The 22,694-nt window shown below is 39.1% G+C and overlaps 2 protein-coding genes across 3 annotated transcripts; one reads left to right on the plus strand and one right to left on the minus strand.

Annotated features, from left to right (window-relative positions):
* Window positions 1–5,213: 5,213 nt before the first annotated feature.
* Window positions 5,214–10,721, minus strand: hacd2 (3-hydroxyacyl-CoA dehydratase 2). Its single transcript, XM_030786136.1, has 7 exons — window positions 10,559–10,721; window positions 9,376–9,493; window positions 8,845–8,863; window positions 8,125–8,213; window positions 6,971–7,092; window positions 5,602–5,780; window positions 5,214–5,357 (listed from the first exon to the last, which is right to left on the minus strand). The coding sequence occupies exons 1-7, from the start codon at window positions 10,681–10,683 to the stop codon at window positions 5,275–5,277; spliced, it is 735 nt and encodes a 244-aa protein (XP_030641996.1). The 5' UTR covers window positions 10,684–10,721; the 3' UTR covers window positions 5,214–5,274.
* A 575-nt stretch (window positions 10,722–11,296) lies between these two features.
* On the plus strand, window positions 11,297–21,796 carry stam2 (signal transducing adaptor molecule (SH3 domain and ITAM motif) 2). 2 transcript variants are annotated; one of them, XM_030786477.1, is made up of 14 exons: window positions 11,297–11,460; window positions 13,145–13,229; window positions 13,637–13,712; window positions 15,216–15,311; window positions 15,779–15,925; window positions 17,232–17,301; window positions 17,553–17,745; window positions 18,025–18,119; window positions 18,213–18,295; window positions 18,426–18,513; window positions 18,621–18,675; window positions 18,838–18,991; window positions 19,534–19,700; window positions 19,911–21,796. In XM_030786477.1, exons 1-14 carry the CDS (start codon window positions 11,421–11,423, stop codon window positions 20,098–20,100), a joined length of 1,539 nt encoding a protein of 512 aa, XP_030642337.1. In that variant the 5' UTR covers window positions 11,297–11,420; the 3' UTR covers window positions 20,101–21,796. The 2 variants fall into 2 exon arrangements, with proteins under 2 accessions (XP_030642337.1, XP_030642338.1); XM_030786478.1 differs by having other exon boundaries at window positions 19,914–21,796.
* The last annotated feature ends 898 nt before the right edge of the window (window positions 21,797–22,694 follow it).

Below are 22,694 nucleotides of genomic sequence, written 5' to 3' on the forward strand. Positions count from 1 at the left end.
CGTATAACGTATATCATGCCCCCACTATCTACAAAAAAAGTAAATAGGGATGTCGTTGAATTCAGTCAACTATTGTCTCTCACTGTTGATTGAAAATAGATATTTAAACTGGCATTGTGTGAAACTCTGCGTTCCAAACAACAACAATCGGCCCCATAACCTTACTAATAAATATAACATCATATTAATAGACAATTAAATGATTCAGATCCTCTCAGAGTCCCCTTGTGTCATATTGAGGATATTTAAAGTATAAGTGCACATAACAGAAAGCTACATAACAGTTTGAGTATGGGTGCGTAGCATCATATTCCTTAACATTCATTTTGGAGGAAAAGGATGATTCAGAATCAATGAGAAATTCGTTGACAAAATAAATTAAATCGATGCTCCCACATGTAGGTGAGACAGGGAGAAGTTGTGACAAAGGACTGGTTGTCACACTGCTCATTATAGTCAAATTAGTGGAAGCTATTTAATGATCATATGTAAACTTTCATCTTCATCGCACTAATGTTGTCAGTTCATGGAAGCATAACAAAACATTTAATGTTTGTGTTTTCTTTCTGTAATGAATGCTTTTATGTTGACTTTTCATATAAACTAACACATTTTTAGAAAAGCAGACAGAAATAGCTTTAATTGAAGCCTTTTTTTTAAGTCAGTAGATCAATCCACGTGGTTGCTTCAGTTAAAAAAAAAAAAAAAAAACATCGACCATATAAGAAAATATCTCAGTATTTTGATATAGATTTGATAAAAAAATGTTACAACCAACCCTGCAGCTTAAGACGGTCAACCTTGTGATGGTGGTTAGCTGTTATAAATTCACAGAGTGTCTTTAAAAGTTACTGTTGAAATGACTTTGTGCTGGAGTTGGCTATCCTATGAAGATAAAAGTGATACCCATCATTACCCAAGACAATAAACATTCCACCAGTGTTTTAGTAAGTATTGTTAGCTGTACTGATGTTGAGTAAGACACACAAGAGTAAACAGTGCGACAGCCATCCCCTGGCTCCAATGCATTCTATAAATACAAAGACATAGACATATATTCACCGCCATGCATTTTTTTTTTTGAGAAATTCAAAGATGTGCTTTCAGTTAGGACGTAAATATGACACAGAGTGCGCACCTCAGTTTTAACAAGATGTTGTTGGGTTCCATAATGAACAAAATGTTGTGAGTGAGGTGTGAATTTCACACTCAGATATGATTTCATTCTTTGATCACTGTTCTGAAACATTCACACTCAGTGATACAACTCTTCACAAGCTTTTTCTGAACAGCTTGATTCCAGTCCTTGACCTCTCTGTACCATGTGTAAAATGATAAGATCCAGATACTAATTACTTGATACTCATTCTAGAAACATGTTTAAAAGAGACTGGTTACAGCTTGGATTGTTGCAAACCTTAACAGCTGACAAGTACATTTAGGATCTCTGTTAATCACTGCTTTAGCTACACTGAAGTGGAGCAACTTAGGCAACTGTTCTTAGACCTATTAGTATAAACTGTAAAGATTAATGACCTATGGTTACACCCTGACATAAACACACACACAGACACACACACACACACACACATTTTCAGGGACACACGATGTTCCCTGGCATATTTCAGCATACCCTGGGCACATCCATTATTCTTGTTACCAAAACTACAGTCTTACTATCCTAACACTTTCCAAACATATATTCCACGTCTTTTAAAAGTTATTTTCCTTTTTTGGCTTTAAATAATCCCTTTTTTGCCTACTACTGTCATCTACTGTAATGCTTATTTCTTACGAGTATTAGACCATATTATTTTTCTCTTGGATATTGCAGAATCCGCACAATCAGAAGTAATCTGATTTTTGTCCACCTTTCATTAATCCATGCATATTACCATATTAAAATATGATATTTACTCCTCAGAAACTAAAGTTGATTAAAGAGGTTTATCTAATAAAATCCAAATTAGGCCTGAATGTTTTTGAAGTCACCTGAAATCCTACTGCCAAAAACAGAATAAGAATTTTGCTTTTCCTTTGCACACAGTTTTTGTTCCGACTCCTTAAGAGAAGCGAGAATAACTTTGAGATGACCTGTTTTTAAAACTAACAGTTCTGACACTCACATGCTGAATTGTGAGATATTTCCTCTTTGAAGGTGAAACCCTGACAAGAGCCAAATATGGATGTGTGTAAGACAAACAGTATGAGAAATGTAATGATTCAGATTCAGGAATCACAAAGAAAAAAAAGAAATTTTGTAAGCATTCAGAAGCACGTTTGACTGCATCTTAGAAAAAATCTTGCATACCCTACACAGTTAATGCTGAAACCAAATGGAAAAAAAAGACCTCACAGGGATTCCATTAAGGCTGTGGACAGTTTTCTGAGGAAGCGTCTTTAATTCTTATGAAGTGACTGGGTTCTAGGGTTTTTTTTGTTTGTTTGTTTTGCTTTTTACTATGGAGTGTTTCTGGTCTCTACTGCCATCATGTGCTAGCAGTTCAGACAAATGACCTTCATCAATATCATCACACTCCTGATGAACTGAGCACTCCTCATTTTCTCCAATGGACAGCAGCACATTCAAAGTAACAAAAATGATATTATATTAAAAGATATTAAATATTTCTTCATCCTGAGTCAGATTTACAGTCCTTTCATACATAGCATCACTTCACAAGGCTTCTCTCGGGTTGAGAATTGGAGACTTTTCTCTAATCCTTTTTTTAATATTTAAAGGGAAGTTTAAAAAAAATGCTTTGTGGGATATATGCAAGTGTTTACCAAACAGAAATGTTCTGATAAAATCTATAAGGTGTAACAGGACATACTGTAATTAAAGGCAAATAGAAATTTCCAGAAGCAACATCTAAATGCCCGTTCCATTTTTAGAAATCACACATAGTCAGTTACATATATATTTTTGAGACAAACACAGTTTGGGGATTTTGCCTCCCATGTTGAGAGTTTATTGTAAATATATAGATATATTACTAATCATACAAAGTCTGCTGGTCCCATGCAAAACCTTTGTATCAAAAGCTCAACAATGTTTTAGAGAACCTCTGAGATAAGTGGCATGCCTCATATGAGTAAACCAAGGGATTACAATGCCACTCAATGTGGTTTTGCTATTTCCTTTCACATGCAAGGTTACACAAGGTTACACGCCTGCCTTCCACAAACATTTCAATAATTCTTGCCAAGCTTTCATTGAATAGAGACAGACACAATAAGAAGAAAGGTTTGAAGGGCAACTCATTCGTTGCTGTTGGAGTGACTGTCAGTGCAAACTGAAACCACCATGTTTCACTTATTTCAGCCAAAAGCATTTAGTTTCAAAGTTTATATCCACAAGAAAGTAAAAATGATGGGTGGCTAACTTGGAGGCACATCCAGATACTCATTAGAAGGTACTGTTGAAAAACAAAAGATATCGGAATTGAAAAACACTTCAAAGGTTATCTGCATGGCCTCAAAGAAAGATTCAAACAGAAAAACTTTTTTTTTAAAGCCTCTCTACAACTTCATACAAAAATCAGTTTGCAACCATTCCCACAGCCGTGGGATTTTCAGGGCGAAAGGGCAACAGCAGTAATAATTAGGTCTGCCATGGTGAACAAATAGAGGCGATCACTTCTCACCAAGCACAATTCCAAAGGATGCAGTTAGTTCATGTATCAAGTGTTGTGTAAAACTAAATAAAAACTACTTTGGCTTATCACGCTCTAAAAAAAGACTCTACTAGGAGGTTTCAATGCCTTGAAAAACTTGATGTCAAGTTCAGATCAAAACAGAAAACGAGCCAGTTTGCGAGTTCTGTACGCGGATCGATGAACAAGCCCAAACTCAGAGGTTCAGATCCTCTCCCTCTCTTGCTGTTGACAGTGAGGGTCGGCAGACGAAGAAGCAGTCAGCAACTCCTGACTCCGAGCCTTCCCAGCGTATTATTAGATTTTATTCATTGGAAATGCATGACTTGGAGCACCCTAATCCAATTGCCCCAGGAGAAGCACTCTGCACTAGCCTCCTGTTGGCACGTGCTATCACAGCCCAAAAGCTACAACAGCCTTTCCCTCCCGTCCCGATAAAAAGTCCCAACTCACTTCGGAGATATATTCCCTGGTCAGCTTCTGTTATCTTCAACGAAGGCAAACAAGTTTCAAGAGCACAAGTTTCAAGAGAAGTTAAAGCTCAAAGTCAACTTAATTAAGATTTTTTTTAAAAAATGTATGTATGTAAGCACATGCTCAGAATTAATCACAATTAATGAAACTACTGTGCTACTCGTTGAAGAGAATCATATCCTTCAGCCCAACAATTACAAACCAAGAACCCACAGTGACTGACGCAATAAACTACATGAAACACAACACATTTTCCAAAGAGTAATGCGGACATTATCCAGATTTCAACATACAAATACAGTCAAAAAAACTAAAACAAAACAATGCAACATACAAAACCGAAGTAAGAAGCTTTGCCTGTGGTAATCATGGACACAGATGAATCCAACCCAATGATGCCTGTGAGTGTTGAGAAAACTGGTGCTTGTAAAACGATAGAATCTAATTTACTATTACTGTCGCCGTAATGAAGTTATACACAGATAAAATCAAATGATCCTCGTATAACCAGGAAAAAGACCCATGATGGTATGTGGAACAACCGAAACATAAATGCTGATAGAACATGTCAGCGAACTCCTCGCCTCAGCAACCTACTTAGGCAAGTGCTAGTCAACAAACATACAGTGAACCGAATTCTTACTTATGCACTGCACGTGGAATGAAGACGACCTTCGGTTTATTCCCATCTGTAACATAAGAGGATGTTGATTGTACATGTGTACCCAATTTTACCATTACATCCAAAGGTCAAAGCCTCATACCACTTGCCTTTCACTACAGTTAGTGCAACAGTATTAGAGTCATAAAACAAAACATCCAACTTCACAAAGTAAGCATTGTCATAGCATGTTAACTGCAGTCGCTTCCCGAGGGAGAAAAGCCGCTACATTTTTAAAAATCACAGATGGGTAGCAGCCCAGCAATCATTACAAAAGTAGTATTGTTAGGTATCATCTCCGTTTTATTTGCCTGATCTGGTAAATAACTGTGTTGTATATTTCAATTAAGCAGACAATTTGTGAATTTTGAGTTGGCCAGGCGTAGTTTATCAAATATCATCTTCTCTTCTTCCCCCCCCCCCCCCCCCCCTGTCTTCTTCACCACATGATCAGTCTGCTTTCTGTGCGGTTCTCCAGGCTGTTTATTCTACTTTGCTGTATTCCTCCACGTGGCCTAGAACTTTCTTCCTCTGCCGAATCATGTGGAAGTAGAGCTGAGGGAACACTGGGTGACAGAGAGAAAACGCTTGTTAGAAAAAAAAAAAAAAAAGAAAAAAGAAAGAAAGAAACTGTGAAGCATTCACGAATCATTCGAGGAGATGGGACAGAACATGCACTCTGACATTCCATCTAAAATCCTACGTGCAAATAAAATGCACGTCAACCACTTAAAAATTCGTAATTGAGAAAACAGCAACATTACTCCATCCACATCACAGTCATATTGATTAAGTCACAACAGAGCTCACAGGGGATATAGGAGATCATGGTGATGATGAGGAATGTGTGGTAGTCAAAGGAGAAGTTGTATTTGTTGGGCAGAGTGATTGAGTAGAGGCCTGTCTTCTGAACGTAAGGCAGTGCAGAGTAGATGGTCAGCAGCTCCCCGGTCACACCCATTGGGTACAGCACAATGAAAAATGTGTACCTGGAAAAAGGTCGGGAGCGCAAACACTCATTCTTACAATTGTTTGTTACTATTTGTATTTGTACAGATACACAGATACATACATACACACATAGTTACACACTTGGCTGAATTAGAGGGCATTTCAAGTTTCATTCTCTCAATTTGGTACAATAAATTCAATGTACTGTTCAAAACTCCCCTACACGTCTGGTGTGTCACTCTGAGGTGGCGAGGACAGGCACATACATCCTCCTAAAACACGCTGACATTTCTTTGCTCCTTTTTCGTTTAAATGTCTCTCATGGTATTGGCCAAATCATGGCACTAGGAGTCACTGGAGGGCAATGGGAGTGTGTCCTGGATGATAGGCCTTCCCAGAATATCCAGTTAAATTAGATCTGACTAAGCCCCCCTCTAAAGCCCAAGACTTTAGTAATGCATTTTAAAAGAATTGTTCTTTTTTTTGCTGTGGAACAAATCTTGGAACAAATTAAGAATGAGACTTACTATTAACGCACATCATTTACAGAGCAAGACAAATTTGTCATGTCTCTCATAGTATGTCATTACAAAGAACTAGGTAATTATCTGATAATACATTAGTCATCTGGTTATTCTTGCTCTTAAGTGCCACGGAAAAACTGAGCAAAAAACATTTGCCTTGTCTGTCTATGCAGTAATCTTGCATCGTAAACATTGCAAGGCAATTATTTTTACAGGACCTAAAAGATTTTAATGCTAATTTATGCAAACTTAATTGCATTTTGCATCCACTATCTCAACAGCAGAGCACAGACACATATTGTTCTCTGTGACAGTGTCTGAAGATTCAAAACAAACCAACATGTCTCTATCGCTTTCAACGGCTATAGAAAAAGTCTTTATTCAAAATGCAACCCTAAAATATTCTACTGATATAAAAATGGCTCATGAGCATGAAAGAACTAACTGAACCATAAAGACAGTTTTTTTTTTACACATACAATTACTTTTTCATTGTCTTGAACCCCCTCCTTAACACATACATCCATCAATGTTCTATATCTGCTCAGGAAACAATGTCTTAAATCATGAGGATAGAATGCTTAAGAGATGAAGGGCAGAAGAGAGAGAGACAGAGAGAGAGAAGGAGAAGAAGAAGAAGGAGAGACAAAAACCAGTGTTTGGGGGAAAATGATCGGTATGTAAGTGTCTTGGAAGGCTCTTACCTTGCCCATTTAATGAGGTAGGGCAGGTGGTTCAGCAGACTGAAAGTGTAGAAGGAATAACGGATGATCTCTGTTATAGTCCAAGCCACCACAAAGAGCAAGACGCTATCTTCACTCTGGACCTTAGGGGTCAAGTAAAAACAACTCAGACAAGGGCAAAGGTGGCACATGACAACATGCTAATTACCACTGAGGAAGTTAGTATAGAACCATGCTGTTACTTGTTTCCTCTTGCTTCAATGCATCTCAGAAAACAAATCTATCAGAGGACACAGAGCAACTAACTAAGTAGTAAGTATGAAAGAGAAACATTTCTACATCCAATTGATTGACTACAGCGCATTCATGATGTCTCTACAAACACATATACACACTCTCATACACACACACACACACACACACATCTCAAACTTATGAAGCAGTTAAAACTGTTTCTGCCTTTAATGCTGGCACACAAACGAGCATAGCTGGACAAAGTACCGAGTATTCGGACACACACACGTAAAAATGTTACAAACCATTTCGGTTTCAAGCATGTTCTTCGTAAAAAGACTTACAGACCTTTATGTTTCAGCACAGATGTCTTTCTCTGGGATAAGCAAACAAAATCTAAGCCTCAGTAACAGGTATTTCCCTTTGACACAGCATGAATATAACCTACAGGACAGACTTCATGGTCTTAAAAAGATGTTGAATACCAGAACTGAAAAGGGGAAAAAGCTTTAGGTGATTCTCACCAAAAGGTAATAAAGAAATCCAGCAAAGACCACTAGAGAGCAGTATACTATAAACACAGTACGAATGATAAAATTATTCAGTTTCGAGTCTTCTCAGGGATAGAGGTATTGAGAGTGTATCGGTTCCTGAAAAACTACTCACGTGAAGAACTGTATTCTTACCATTATATGGGACACAGTTAACTTAAACAGCACCTCTGGTTCCCCCTGCTCTAAGCTCAGTTTGATAATATGGGAGGTATGGATGCTGACATGATGACAGTCTTGACAGGCCCTCTGGCTTGATTATATCTCCATAATATCCCTTTAATTTTGCATTCCTTTCACATTTATGGTTGAGGATTCGTGGAAAGAGGCAGGTAATGGAATTGAGTCCCAAACTGTGCTAATAGCCAGAGTTTTTGCAGACATACTTACCTCTCTGACACTATGAGTAACAGCCCAAGTGAGGAACACTCTCGACATCACTTGAAACCCAGTCAGAACCACAGAGGAAGGCACAATGCCTACGTTGAAACACAGCAAGGTACAGAGAAGAATACTTCAGAGAATAGCTACTTACAGATCATAGGAACACGAGGTTTTGATCCAAAGCACAACAGATCATTGCACAATGAGAAGAGCGTGCCGTAAAACAGGGGGGAAAGATGTATGTATGCTCATTGCATTGTAAAATCTCAAAACAACAATTGAACATAAAGACACTGAAACACCAGTACAATACATGACACTACCACTCGATTTAAAAAGAGAAATGCACTAAACCATACAACATTACTAAAAATCATTTGTGACACACATAAGCATTTGTATGATGGGTGCATGAGCCAGCCAGACTTGTCCAGCAGGGGGTGGCATTAGACAGGCAGCAGAGTGCTGCGGGGGGGGGGGGGACTGGTTGTTTACACCGAGAAAGGTCACATTTAGTTAGATAATGAAGTATGGACTGTGAACCCGTCTCGCCACGGCTGCAAAGCTGTGCCCTCTTTATCGCGTTAGCACCATCAGATGAGCTGAGCCAACATCATCTGTCTATAGTAGAATGGTATGACTACACTCACAGCATAACAGACTGCTGCTTAATCAGGAGACAATAAAACATGCACCCACTAAGCATGATGAAACCAGTCTACTTACCGACAGCACAATGTAAAATCTGTCAAGGGAAAAAAAAAAAAAAAAAAAGAGTAAGTGCACAACACAGTTAACTCAAGTAAGGCCACAGAGAAAAATAAAATAAGATGTATAAATAAATAACAGCATCTCTGTGAAAAGTGGATTACACAAGAGGACACTGTGGCTGAACATTTAAGTCTTTATCTAAATTAAGCCCACATGTTCCGTCCACTGATATGACTACAACTAATGGAACATTACACAAAGTGCTTTGATTTAATTATTTCCTCTGCTAAGACATCATGTACAATTGTACTAATATCGTCCAGTGATAGACAACATTACTGGTACACCTGGAGTGCCCTGATGAAATATTATTCTAAAAATAACTCACCAGTTTCTGAGTGAGTACTGGTGTGCTTAAACACTCTACACAAGATAAGGGGCCATGGGAATAACTCCCATTCAATCTTGCTCTACAGTTCTCAGTCTGTTTTCATGTCTGACCCACAGGCAAAGCCAAACACCATCACACAGCAGTAGACTACACACCTCCAGTAGAGCACCAGTCTGAAAGAACTTGAGGGGCTTCTCAATGGAGTAATACAGACCGTGGTAGGAGCCTCTGGCCAGGTATGCTCGGACCAAACCCACTGCAATGACAAGCCACCTACAAAATACATAATTTACAAACACATTACAAACGTAGGCCACGTGGTTGATACAGCTTATCCTCTTAGAGCCATGCAATACTGTCACAGATCAAAAACTTTCGATACGAACTGAAAGAAGGCATTACATGCACAGCAGAAGTGGTGCAGAAAACTACAAATCAAAGTTGGCCTGTCTGCACGGGAAGCATCAGTACAGTTGTATTGTAAGGTAAAAGGGTAACTGCTTATTCTTTCCTTTATCTTTGTCCTTCATATGAAAGAATAAAAATTGTGCAAGGGGTATGCAATGCTTGACTTTTTTTCTGTTATTGCATTTGACTGTCCCCAGTGACTGCAAATAAAGCCCTCCCACTCCCGACGAATTCCTATCCGTCCAACATTGCGTAAATGTGGTAAGGCCTGTTCCACAGCGATTCCCTTGTTAGTTTGAAATATGCGTTTGTCGGTTGGTATTGTCCTGTTAACAGTGTAGGTCACTCATCTACTTTAAAGGTTTTTTTTTAAAAAACTTCATAATGATACTCCAAAAATAAACACATAAAGCGAATTCCTGATGTCACTGTGGAGGTTTAAACGAGCCGCCCTTAGAGCCTTTACAAATATTAAATGATTGTAAAAGAATCGAAATATCTTTCGCCACATTTATATGGTTATCTGGTAGCATTCATACACTGCTATGTGTCTTATTACTGTACTGGAACTACTCTAACTATACTTCGTCCCCTTCGGAACTAAAACGGGAACATTACATTGTTACTCCGATCATGACAAAATTACAGATAACAGCAGTTGAATATGAGGCTTTCCTCTGTCAAATCCTGTTATAGCTAACTGTAATCTGTAACAGCAACATGGTGAAGAACATACTGAAACGCGCTCTATGCAACATTTTGCTTTCCCATGCATAATGAAAAATGTACAGACATATTCTAAAGAAAAAACTGAACCATGACCATAAATAAATGTTGTCGAAACTGGAGAATATTGTGACAAAAGCACACCGCCTTAGTCCATTCATTCTGAGACAACACCAAGAACAGTAAGCTTGAGCTTTAACATACCCGGCTGTCATAACCACATTATAAATGACCAGATACGCAGTCGCAAGTGCACCAGGTCCTTTCTTTTTCCTATGGCTTGAATCACTATGAGCCATTTTTGAGGTTCCCATGGCAGGTGCTGACATGACTGGGCGACGAACTTGATGGCTGATGCCTTCAGTTCTCCTTCTCGGTGTTCCAATCAATTCATCGCATGCAGGTCCAGCGTTTCTCATATGAGATGTTTTCGGTAAGGCGCGCCCCCTGGCGAGGGAGAAGTTTTGGGGGCTCTGTTACCGTCCGGTAATAATCATTTAGAACGAGCAGAAGCATCAGAGATCCAATTATACATTTATATTCCAAGATTAAATGTGCACACCCACGATCAGTTGCTGCTCATTGAGAAATAATAGCCTAAAGTTGATGGAAATAAAATTAGACGTCGAGAGAAGAGCACCACACATTTTTCAGCAATCACACACTGAAAAGTACTGTAGTGTTTTGTGAATTTCTGTTGATACCTCTTCCACACACTAGGTGTCAATGTCGGGTGAGTTCCACTAAATTGAAACGTAAGTTTTAAAGGTGCCCACAATTACGCCTGTCTTATAAAGTCCTTCTTGTTGAATGAAAACAATACTAAAAACGTTTACTCATTGCAAAATACTAGAAAAATGAAGCAAGTATATATTTTTGGGGTATTTCGTCATGACCCGAGGGCCATCAAATTCCTAGGCATTTTTTGAGACAACTAGGTTCACGGAAAAGCAACTGGTGAGAGTGGACAGAGTTTGATGGATGAGAAAGGGTTCTTTGCAAATTCGTTATAATTTCATCTTACGTTACATTGAAAATAATTTAAAATAGAGCAAAGGCGGCTAATATGCCTTTATTTTCACAGAACCCCTTCGATCAGGATGTCGGTAAGTTTTTCTAACTCAATAAAATGAAGTTATGCCGATATGACTCACTATTGACATAGCTTTCGGTAGTCCTGTTAGCGAGAGAGCTAACTTAGCTTAGCTTATTAGCAAGTGAATTTAGCATAGCTATAATGGAGCTGACTGCTGGGCTCGCTCGATTGTTTTCGTGAGCGTTAGCTAGCTTTGGTTTGCGAATGCGTATCTATAGTTATAGCTGCTGCGCATTTATTAAGCTAAATATGTTAGTTAACTGTAACTAAATTTCTAACCACTCACCACTCCCTTTAGATGGAGACCGAGTTACTAATGTCATTGTAATCGAGAACAGATTGAAGTTGGCTTTTAACCTTGTTAGCACAACTGTTTTGAAGTTATCTTGTCACGATTTCTGAGGAAACCAGTTAGGTTAGCCTTGCTTGCTGATTCAAGTCTGAACGAGTTGTAAAACTGAACATACCCGTACTAAACCCCGTACTGCTTGATAGCCTAGTTTTGCTGCTTGCTTGTACGTGTTAATTTAGTACGGTTAGAAGTGTTGTCTTTTTTACTGTCAGCCTTTGATGTTGTGGTCATCTTTTATAGGTGGCTAATCTGTAGTGCAGCTGAACATTGCTAGTGTGTTTTCATGTAGGACATCAGATCAGATAGCTAGCATATCCTTTTTTGACAAAGAGGCTGTTTTACAATTTTGTCACAAATTGTGTTAAGTTGTTTTGGGTGTGTGCACAACTGTAGTTACTTTAGTGTGACCCACATTACGCAAAAACGAACATTAACATTTTAAGCGTTGTTAATGTATCATGATGCCTTGGAGTACTTTTCCCCAACAGGTAAACGATGACATCAACATCATATGACACAGGGCTGTTCCAAGTCACTCTGCTATAACATCATACGCGTACATGTTTGTGTATGACCTAATTATTACTGTTATTCGCCGCTGCGCAATACGTTTCCCTTTTTGGAATGTTTGTAATGTAATGACGTCGATTTTGTCGCTGACCCTCTGTTTTTTGTGTACTATTGGAATATTTTGCATTTTGATGGAACCTCTGGCTGTGACACAGTAGCTTACAGATGAAACAGGGAAATTTCAGACACTGATTAAGTGTATGCAAAATGTACATTCAAATTATTTTTGCACCGGGTTTGTTTATCTGCATCAAGAGCAAGCCTTAAAAACGAGCCCTGAAAGCCTTATAACACAGGGACACATTGGTTAATACAACTATTTTAAATAGTGACGTTTATGGTGATGACTTGAAGGAAATATTACGTCGGACCTTTTAGGCATTTTTTTACCATTAGCACCAGACACGCAATAAAGGCTCATGTTAATTAGATTTCCAAGGCTGATAATTAGTCTTATAGCCTTGCTCCAGATTTTGCAGGACTTCATTGTATGTGTTCACATTACTATGAAATTAGAAACAGATGATTGGAAGATAGATTGAGAGATTATTTGGCATTCCCCTGCGATGGGTCCATGCTTTGCCCTTGACAGCTTCAATTTCAGTGTTCTGCCTTCCACTGAAATAATGACTCAAATCACTTCCAGTTCCTGTAGCCCATCCTATCCTCGGTACACCTAAATGAGAATGATGCCAGTCCTTCTGGGTGTTGACACTTTTTGTCTCACAACCAAGCTTTATGTTGCTAAAGTGAGATTCATTTGCATTCTCAGAGAAAGCAACCAGCGAAACCAATACAGCAGAGGACTGGGGCCTCATTATGGATATCTGTGACCGTGTTGGGACGACACCCAATGGGTATGCTCGAAAGCTGCTTATCATGTTGCTGATCCATAATTATTGTCTGCATGCTAACAGTGGTTTTCCTGATAATTTGTCAACCCAGCAAACTAAATGGTGTTGTTACACAAAGCCTAGATCTTGTTTTTGAGTTAAAGGTTTTTAATATGTTAGAATTATGAAGGAATTGGTTAAACTACTGTACTATACTAAATTATAGATTACAGTTCACTCATTAAGTTCTTCTTGTTTTTAAGTACGTAGGCCTACACTTGCCCGTGTTCATGCTGCCTCTAACTTTAGAAAGCTTCTCCCACAAGAAGTAGGGAGAATCTGTAATGAAAACCGAAGAGCCCAACCGTTCTTTTACATTCAGTCTTCACGATGTTGTGTGCCCTGTCTCTCCCTCTTTCTGTCCTTTTCAGTCCAAAGGAGTGCCTCAAGTCAATTATGAAGAGAGTAAACCATAAGGTTCCTCATGTGGCAATGCAAGCATTAACTGTAAGTTATACTCCTTTGTGTTCCCTAACCTAGTATTGAAGTGTACATTTGGAACTCCAAAACTGATGCCTAGACATCAGTCACGTTTTCTCTAGCAAGACTCAAGTGGCTCAGAGTACACTGCCTTATTGCAGATGAGCTTTTTCCTTCTCAGCTTGTATATAGGAGGCCTGTCTCTGAAGACTAAATGACAGAGCTCTGTGTAGAAACCTCACTTTAGATTTCTTCTTAAATTGGAAAATAATTCTGTCATGAAGAGTTTTCTGAAATTTATTAGTAAAAAAAAGTTTGTTCTATGTGAAATTCTTCACTTGTAAACAATCACCATAAAGATCTTAAAAACTGGACCAATGTTAATAGAACAGATCTTGTACGTCAAATGTAATTAAACATCCACATCAGAGTTATTCTCTTTAATTACAGGAGTTTAATTTACATGTGCAATAGTCATGGGAAGATGAAACGTCTAACACAAGTTCAAATGTTCATACCAATACCCATAACTAATGAGATCCAAAACTTCTCCTCTAGTCAAAGCTAATTGAGGTTAGGGAAACCTATTTTCTTGGTGTCAAGACTGATGGAGTGCAGTACATCACAAATAAGTGCTCCTCTGGTTAGGAAAGTTTGTTTGTTCTGTAATCTTAGTAAAATTTTATGGTAGTATTACCCTAACATAGAAAGTTAGGCCCTGTAACTTCACTAGTTGGATCTTTAACCGAATGTAGGTTTTATTGAAAGTATCAATGTTCATAGATGGTCTATGATGCATAGATCTATTCATTGATTATAAATCTTCTTAAGTAAAAAAATTCTGAAATGAGACTAATATTTTTTTTAAAATACACTGCCATAGTGCTAGCCAAAACAAAAGACTACATTTATTAAGGCAGACAAGGACTAGACTGCCCTGTCTTTGGGGCCCTTGCAATCTCCTGGTATCATACTGAGATGAAATCTGCAAAAGAAAGATACAATCAGAGAGTCAAACAGAGTGCTTTAGATTGGCTCATCACTACTGCCTTGAGGGATTTCTTTTTATGCCAAGATGTATTTTGAGAAACTGCTAAGATTTTTATCGCCCCTCTGGCTTGTATGGTTCACGCACGTCTCACTGCTGAAGCGTTTTATGGTGATGTGTCACAGCACCGTGGCATATGGAGGTGTCTGTTTTACTCGCCGCACGTCCCAAGTCACGATCACATCTCGGCCATCTCTATTTTTAGAGCTCTCTTCTAATTCAGAGACGGACATAATTAGACCAGTCTTGAAAGCTGTGACAATGGATTTTGTAGCAGTTACAATAGGCTGTAATTCATACACTATAGCATCCTTGAATGTTTCGTTAGGGATGGAACTTACAGTGAGTCAATAGGGGATTCAGAGATCCTCCTCATCTTATACGAGCTCTGAAGCAATATGTGTGATTTAAATAGAAAACTCTTTTGCACCCTTCCAATGGATTTTTTTTTTATCTACTTACATACCTTTGTCCTCTTCCAGTTACTGGGTGCCTGTGTTTCAAACAGTGGCAAAATCTTTCATCTAGAAATTTGTTCACGAGATTTTGCCAGCGAAGTACGGGGTGTGTTAAACAAGGTAAGGAACAGAGTTAGTTTGCAAATCTCATTAGTGTTGAAATCGACTCGGTCTCTTTCTCTGGCATGCTGGTGAAACGTTGATGTCATTTCTTTTGTAACTATTAAGCAAAGTGCTGTAGGCCACCACTCAGGCCTCGAGTAAAGGAGGAATTACACAAATGAAGAAAGTTATAGTTAAGCAAATTATAATGGCATCTATGATGAGACAGGTTAATAAAGTTAAAAAAAAACTTTCAGAGAAATCTTTGCAGTTTGCTGAAAATTGTAACCTACCCGTGACCTTCATGCTATTTATTTAAGAAGAAATCAAGCCTTTTGATAAGTGTTTAATACAGTGTATGTTGTTATAGTGTATGTTGTAACTGTGTGATAAATAATAATGGAAACACAGGTTGTACCAAGTCATTGGTTCTCAAAGAGAGAATTTCCTGTAGATGACAATGTGTTCTCTTGCCTCGGCCGTAGGCTCATCCAAAGGTGTGTGAGAAGCTGAAGGCTCTGATGGTGGAGTGGGCAGAGGAGTTCCAGAAAGATCCACAGCTGAGCCTTATTGGTGCCACAATCAAATCCCTGAAGGAGGAGGGAGTGAGCTTTCCTTCCTCTGGCTCCCAGGTGCCCACTTAATACAAAATCTCTGCTCATACCAATTATCAGTCTGCTTCCAAAGCCAACTCAGTCAGTCAGCTTAGTCTTATCCTCCAGGTGCTACGCTCTGTTATGTAAAATTTTTAAATTGTATTAAATATTTGTAGTCAGTTCGCTTGCATAAAAGTGTCATTACTCGGGACCTGATATGTGTTTAGGCAACATCTGCATAAAACATAGAGTATCAGACTTACCTTGTCAGCTGGCTAAATAACAGTCTTATATAGTGTCAAAGTCAAATAACAGTCATATATGGTGTATGTAAGCACCGGGACATCCTCTTGCACAGTCTTCTAATTCTGTGTTCAGTGGTTCTGTTTCAGTATTCAGCAGCTTTAACTTTATTTCTTCTAGAAAGCTCGAATGTCTCTTGTTCCTTTGATCTTCAGTGTGTCTGTGTAAATCCATAGTTACTGCTTGAGGGGTTGAGCCCAAATGGCCGTGCTTGTGTTTCTTAGATGAGTGTTTCCAGAGCTTTGAATGGAATTTCCTTTCAAATATTTGAAGTAAAGCCTACATGGTCCCAAGAGACATTGTTTTAGTCCGCCTGGAAATCGGTTTGTATTCTGGCTGCCTTTGTCACAGGAGGATTTTATTCGGGCTGCGTTTTCTTTTCTGATTCAGTACGAGGGTTATCTTTTGTTATCGTTGGTTGTCAATGAGCATTCAGTTGTTCACTTCAGGTGAAAACTGGGGCAGGACACTTTGTCCTGTCTCTTTCCTGTTCTCTATATGGTCATAAAGAAGCACAACATCCGGATTATGCAATTTCCTTTTGACATCTATGGATCGCTATTGTTGAATATGACGGCCCTAATTTCCATTCAAATGAGGTTTCATGGTGTCATTGCTCAATGCCTACCCCAAAAGTTCCAGTTTGCTCCTACAGGTGGCACCTCCACGACATACAAACAGGGAGAAAAGAATGACTTGAATTATTAGAACAGGGGTGTCAAAATCCAGACCTGGAGAGCCAAGGTTTTCACCTCTTAATTCCATGATGATTTTTACCTAGAAAAACAAGTGTATGCATTCCAGTCAATCAGAAACCACATGTAGTTGATTGACAAGAAAAGCAGCTGGACCTTGGCTCTCCGGGACTAGATTTTGAAACCCTTGCACAAGTAGATCAAAATATTTTAAATGATCTAATTATTAGCAGGACTACAGCGTCCTCTGTAACTAGCAAGTTAAGAATGCTAGATGCATAGTAGAGATCTTTTTTTGCAGCTAGTGGCTAACTCTCTGTCTTATGGATCTGTATTGACCGCAGAGTTCGGGCGTAAAGGCTGGCAGCACTCCTTCCACCAACAGAGCAGCTGACGACGATGATCTTGCCAAAGGTGAGCAACCATCCTTCCCATAAAGGACAGTACATTCTGATAACAGAGATACCTTATATTGCGCAAGGTCTTATGTTCTGATCTAGCTGTTTGTGCTCTTCTTACGTTTCTCATTGATAATTCTATAAATATGTCTTATAGATGTTGCAACAGTGTATACCCTGGTTCCGACTCTTCTTCAGTATGGTGAGAGAAGAGTGCGGATGGGTTGGCTGTCATTTCTTAATCACTCTGTTTCTTGTCCTGCTCAGCCATTGAATTGTCCCTGCAAGACCAAAAGCAACAGGCAGAGACTCGGCCCCTCACTGTAACCCTTGACCCTCCGTTCAACATAAACGGAGTCAAAGAGTCGCGGAAAGTGCGTGCCCTCTATGACTTTGAGGCAGCAGAAGACAATGAACTCACCTTCAAGGCAGGAGAGCTGATTCTAGTCCTGGATGACAGGTACAGTATCTCTGGCCTCTCCATCCCTAACTCAGCTAGAATCAGTAAACCCAGCAACAAGTGTACTGCCATCTGTTGCTGTGTTGTGACTGGTAGCAAAATGCTTAATCCCCCAATTGATGTAGTATTGAATGAAGACTTGAACCTTGACAGCGATGGAACAAGCCTGTAGATAGAACTATATAAAGACTAAAATAAAGATAAGTGTAGGCATTTTCTCTGCTCAAAATCTCCTGTTCAGTTCTCTTTCTAACAGTACACGTTTCTGTATTGTAACAGTGACCCTAACTGGTGGAAAGGAGAGAATCATAGAGGAGTGGGGCTGTTCCCATCCAACTTTGTGACAACCAACCTAAATGTCGAGCCTGAGCCAGGTACTGCCCAGTCAATATGCGTCATGAGATCAAATGTCCTTTACTTAACAGGCTTCTTAACATTGAAATCCTGTTGTGCTTTCTTTACCCCAGAGCCGATTGTGGAAAAGACAGCAGTTGCTGAAGAGCCCAGAGTAGAAACCAAAGCAGAACCAGAACCTGTGTATATAGATGAGGTTGGTTTCCAACATTTGTTACACAGCAGAACTCATTAGTACTCAGTACAGGAATGTAGACAGGAGCTCCATCAGTCAATTTTCTGGTTGTGTTTGAGAGAGTGACATTCCCCATTTTGTCCCTGTGCAGGATAAGATGGACAGAACACTGCACTTGCTCCAGAATACAGACCCTGCTGACGCAGAACCTGATTCAGCTGAACTGCTCACATTAGAAGGTGCAGAGACACAATCCATGGTCTATAGTTGCAACACATTTTTTCACTGTTCAGATATGACTCCTCATACTCGCTGTCCCTCCCCCCCCCCCCCCCCCAACTTGTAGGTGTATGTGAAAAAATGAATCCCATGATTGATGAGAAACTGCAAGAGATTGACAGGTCAGACAAAAGAGGAATTTTTTTTTTGTTATCACGTGTAAAATGTGACACAATGACATCTGTGTTAGTAACCTAAAGAATTAAATACATATTGAGTTTGCCTCTTGAGACTGAACAACCTGCAGTCTGACTATGGAGTGTGTCTTTCTACATCTTTGGCAGGAAACACTCAGAGTTGTCAGAGTTGAATGTAAAAGTCATGGAGGCCCTGGAGTTCTACAACCAACTGATGAATGAAGCGCCACTCTCTGCCTACTCCAAGCTACAGTCCCACCAGGGTAGCTACGCAGCTGCACCTTCCTCTATTTCAATGCAGGTGAGGACACACCTATACTTGTTTAAAAGCTTGCTCCTGACTCCTAATTTTCACAGACTGATAACAAGATTTAACAGAGGTGCACATTAAGGGATGCTGTTGTACGCTTATGCGCGAAAGAATGGAGAAAAACAGAGTCGGTACTCTGTCTGAAAATGTTCATTTGTTGTGGTTTTATTCTCTTTCCTACTAGTGAATGTATATAAGTTAAGTTATTTTTAAATGATATGTTTTTTATTATAAGTTTGGCACAGTCTGCCCTGCTGCCGACCTTCTTTTCCCTGTGACTGTACACTGTACCTTAGCATGTGACAAGTAAAACTTGAAACTCTGGTGTTACATTTGAAATGGCTTTGTTTGCTCATTTCAACTGACAAGATTTGACAGGACAAGAGCCTGTTTGCAGATAGTCAGTCAGTTGTGTCGGCAGCGTTCACACTTGTGTGGCATTGTTGTATTGTTCACAGAACTTTATTGTTAACATCAGAAAAGGACAGATACACGTTCATCTCTTGCTCTCTCTCTCTCTCTCTCTCTCTCAGGGGTACCCAGGGCAGCCAGCAGGGTCATACATGCCACCTGGGGTCCCACAGGGTCCTCCAGCACAGCCCTACAACATGGGGACAGACCAGCCTACGCCTCTGTGTTCTCTTCCTCCCACAATAAATTCCACAGCTGCCGGACAACCAGCACAGCCACCGTATATGAGGTATGTCTCTAGTCTGCCTGAATGAATTCTGTGAATGTGTCAGATATTACTTCGACTGTTTTTCTTGTTTATTATAAAGGACTTTTTTTTTTTTTATATGTAAAAGTGCATGAGCTGAATTAAGAATGGATTGCTGGCTATAAATTGTTGGGAAAGCAGCTGAAATTTTAAGGGAACCGACCAGTGTTTGTTCTTTTTTTTTTTTTTCAGCAGTCCCTATATGGGTCAGGCCGCTGGAGCCGCAGCCCCTTACCCACCGCAGATGGGCGTGGCCATGGACATGTCAGCGTATCCGAACGCAAACCCCGGCCTGCCTCCCACCTCGTATCCAATGGCAGGCTCTGTTCCCCCAGCTCCGCAGCAGCAACAGCCAGCCTTCTACCAGCAACCCCTTCTGTAATTCTGTGCAAAAAAAATCTGACTCTATTTCCATGCATATCCCTGCAACACACACGTGCTAAACGGCAGAATTACGTTGAAATGTGTGTCTTTTCTTTCCTCCCTTACTGATAACAAAAAATATGGTGGTTTCAGCCAGTAAGTACATGGCCCAGTTGTCACTACAAAAAGATGGCGTGAACAGGCTGGAAGGGCTGCCTGCCATTTTGGCTCAAGTGATGAACATTGCAGTAATCCTTTTTTTCCCCCCCTTTTCCCTATAAGTGTGTTGTTGTTTGGAAGCACCTCTGTTTCCACAAATGTTCCCTCTCTCTCTCTTTGTCTTTGTTATCCTGACTTGACATGTCGTAGTAATTTTTGAATCACATGAAGAAACATAGTTACATTCACAGCAGCCTTTATGAAGATCCTACTGTCACCAGCATTTATGTAGTTTTTTTGCCACTGAAGATCATGAAATTAATTTTACATGGAGAACATTTGTATGATTGCATGATTTACTTTGCTTTCCTTCTAACACCCGTTTTGAATGATTATTGGTTACATTTCCCAGACAATTAATCCTTTAATTTTCTGCTGGTCGGTGCTTCATGTCATATCTTTGAATTGAACTGCATCCAATATGTTTTGGTTTTTTTTTTTTTATGTAAATGCATTTCTAAAGATGGTCATTGTCATGGCTGAAGCTGCCATGTAGTGATCAGATGTACTATGGTTATAACACCATTAATCATCACAAATATAAGAGAGATTTGCCAGGACACCAGTGGTACTTGTGAACAACAGTTTTTGGTGATGGCTGTGGACTATGGTTAACTAGAGACTTTTTATGTACTATGTATGCAATGCTTTCATCATCTGTGTATTTCTTTGAGCTTTTTGTGGCCACTGTCGGAATCCCGTTATGGTTCATTTGTTTTACTATAGAATCACTTTTTAAAATGCAGTTACTTTTGTCTTTGCATTGTTATCAGCTAGGTAAAGTTGGACTTTTAATTTAAACCATGTAAATGACATCTCTTGTACTATAATTGTATTTTATCTGGTATATTATTTCTCTGTCAATGTTTGGTTTAAAGGTCTTTTATTGATTCTAAATGTAAAAATTAACATTTTCTGGTATTCTTTTTTCCTTTTGTGTCTTATCAAAAATATAAATAGATCAAATTTCAAGATTTCTGACCAGTTAAGTCACCATTTGTTGAAAATGATTGATTTCTTTGGTTTATAAGCAGTTACTTATCCAGTGAGTTAATTCTGAAGCCATTTGGTTTTTGGGGTCCTGCTTTAATTAGAACTTCCTCAGTCTAAAGTGCAAAACTGAAAAAAAAAATGTCAGTTTTGTTGTTATGCTGGATAAGACATCAGAATGATATAGCTGTCTCAACTTTATTTTCATAGCCTGCCTCACAAAAAAAAAAAACTATTGTATATTAGATGTAAAATATCTGACATTGCCTTTGTTGCACCTTAACTTTATAAATGTTTATTTACCATCAGATGCCTTGATTCAGAAGAAATAGAAATACAAAAATAGACAAATGCAAATGAATTGGTTCTTGAAGCTGCTGTTTATCTAACCCTTTTAAAAAGAGATTTAGAGGGAAAGCCCTTTCCCAGCACTGGCAGATTCAATGTTTTGTAACATCAAAGTTCCTCTGTATATTGTGTTTTGATTTTTAAAAAAATCCTTTTGTAGGACCGTGAAATCTAATAACCTTTAAAATAAAAATGCCTGTATTTCAAACATTGTCCTCATCTGTTGGTGAGAGTTGCACAGACAACACGATAAAACATCTCCAGGTTTACAGAAGACACATCATGAGAGAAGACTCAGAACTGGTTTGCAAAATGTTTCACTACAGCAGTATAATTTTAACAGTAACTGGACTGTCTGACCTATTTGTTCTCTAATCAGTCACATTACTTGCTCAACCTACTATAATATAAGATACTATATCATTTCCTGGTACGGCCCTGTTAAATGTGCTACAGTTAACCCTGTGTGCAAGCGAATGGAAAGTGCATTGTATCTTGTGATCGTCAGTGTGTCTGTCTGTACACTGTCTTACATATTAATAATCAACCTTATCCTCAGTGTGTCTGTCTGTACATTGTCTTATATATTAATAATCAACCTCATGGGTCCACCCTCATCTACTAGGGGTGAAAAGTATAAATCGCACCCCTTGAGATTTTAACTAACCATCATTGCATAGAGCAAACTAAAAATAAGCAACTCTTGACAGCTCTTTCATCTGCTCCCCTATCTGGCGTCTTCAATTTTGATGAATATTCCCCCCCAAGAGACCTTATTAGAGCATCAGATCTCTGAACTTGGTCAAAGGCAGGCCTATGTCTCTTGCCTAATGTATGATAAAGGTGGCAATGACAAACACTGACAAATGTAAAATTTCCGTTGCATTTTGCACTTTGCACCACAACTCTTCTCAGATAAATAGGCCTAACTGAAGACTTTTTTTTAATTCAGTGAAAACTTTACCTCTGTATGCATAGTGTTGAACTTCTCCTGATCATTTGTCCTACTGACCCTTGCAGTCCTTGAAACATTCATACAGAAACATTAGCTCAGTA

Source organism: Chanos chanos, chromosome 10, assembly GCF_902362185.1.
Source record: "Chanos chanos chromosome 10, fChaCha1.1, whole genome shotgun sequence".
NCBI classification, from domain to species: Eukaryota; Metazoa; Chordata; class Actinopteri; order Gonorynchiformes; family Chanidae; genus Chanos; species Chanos chanos.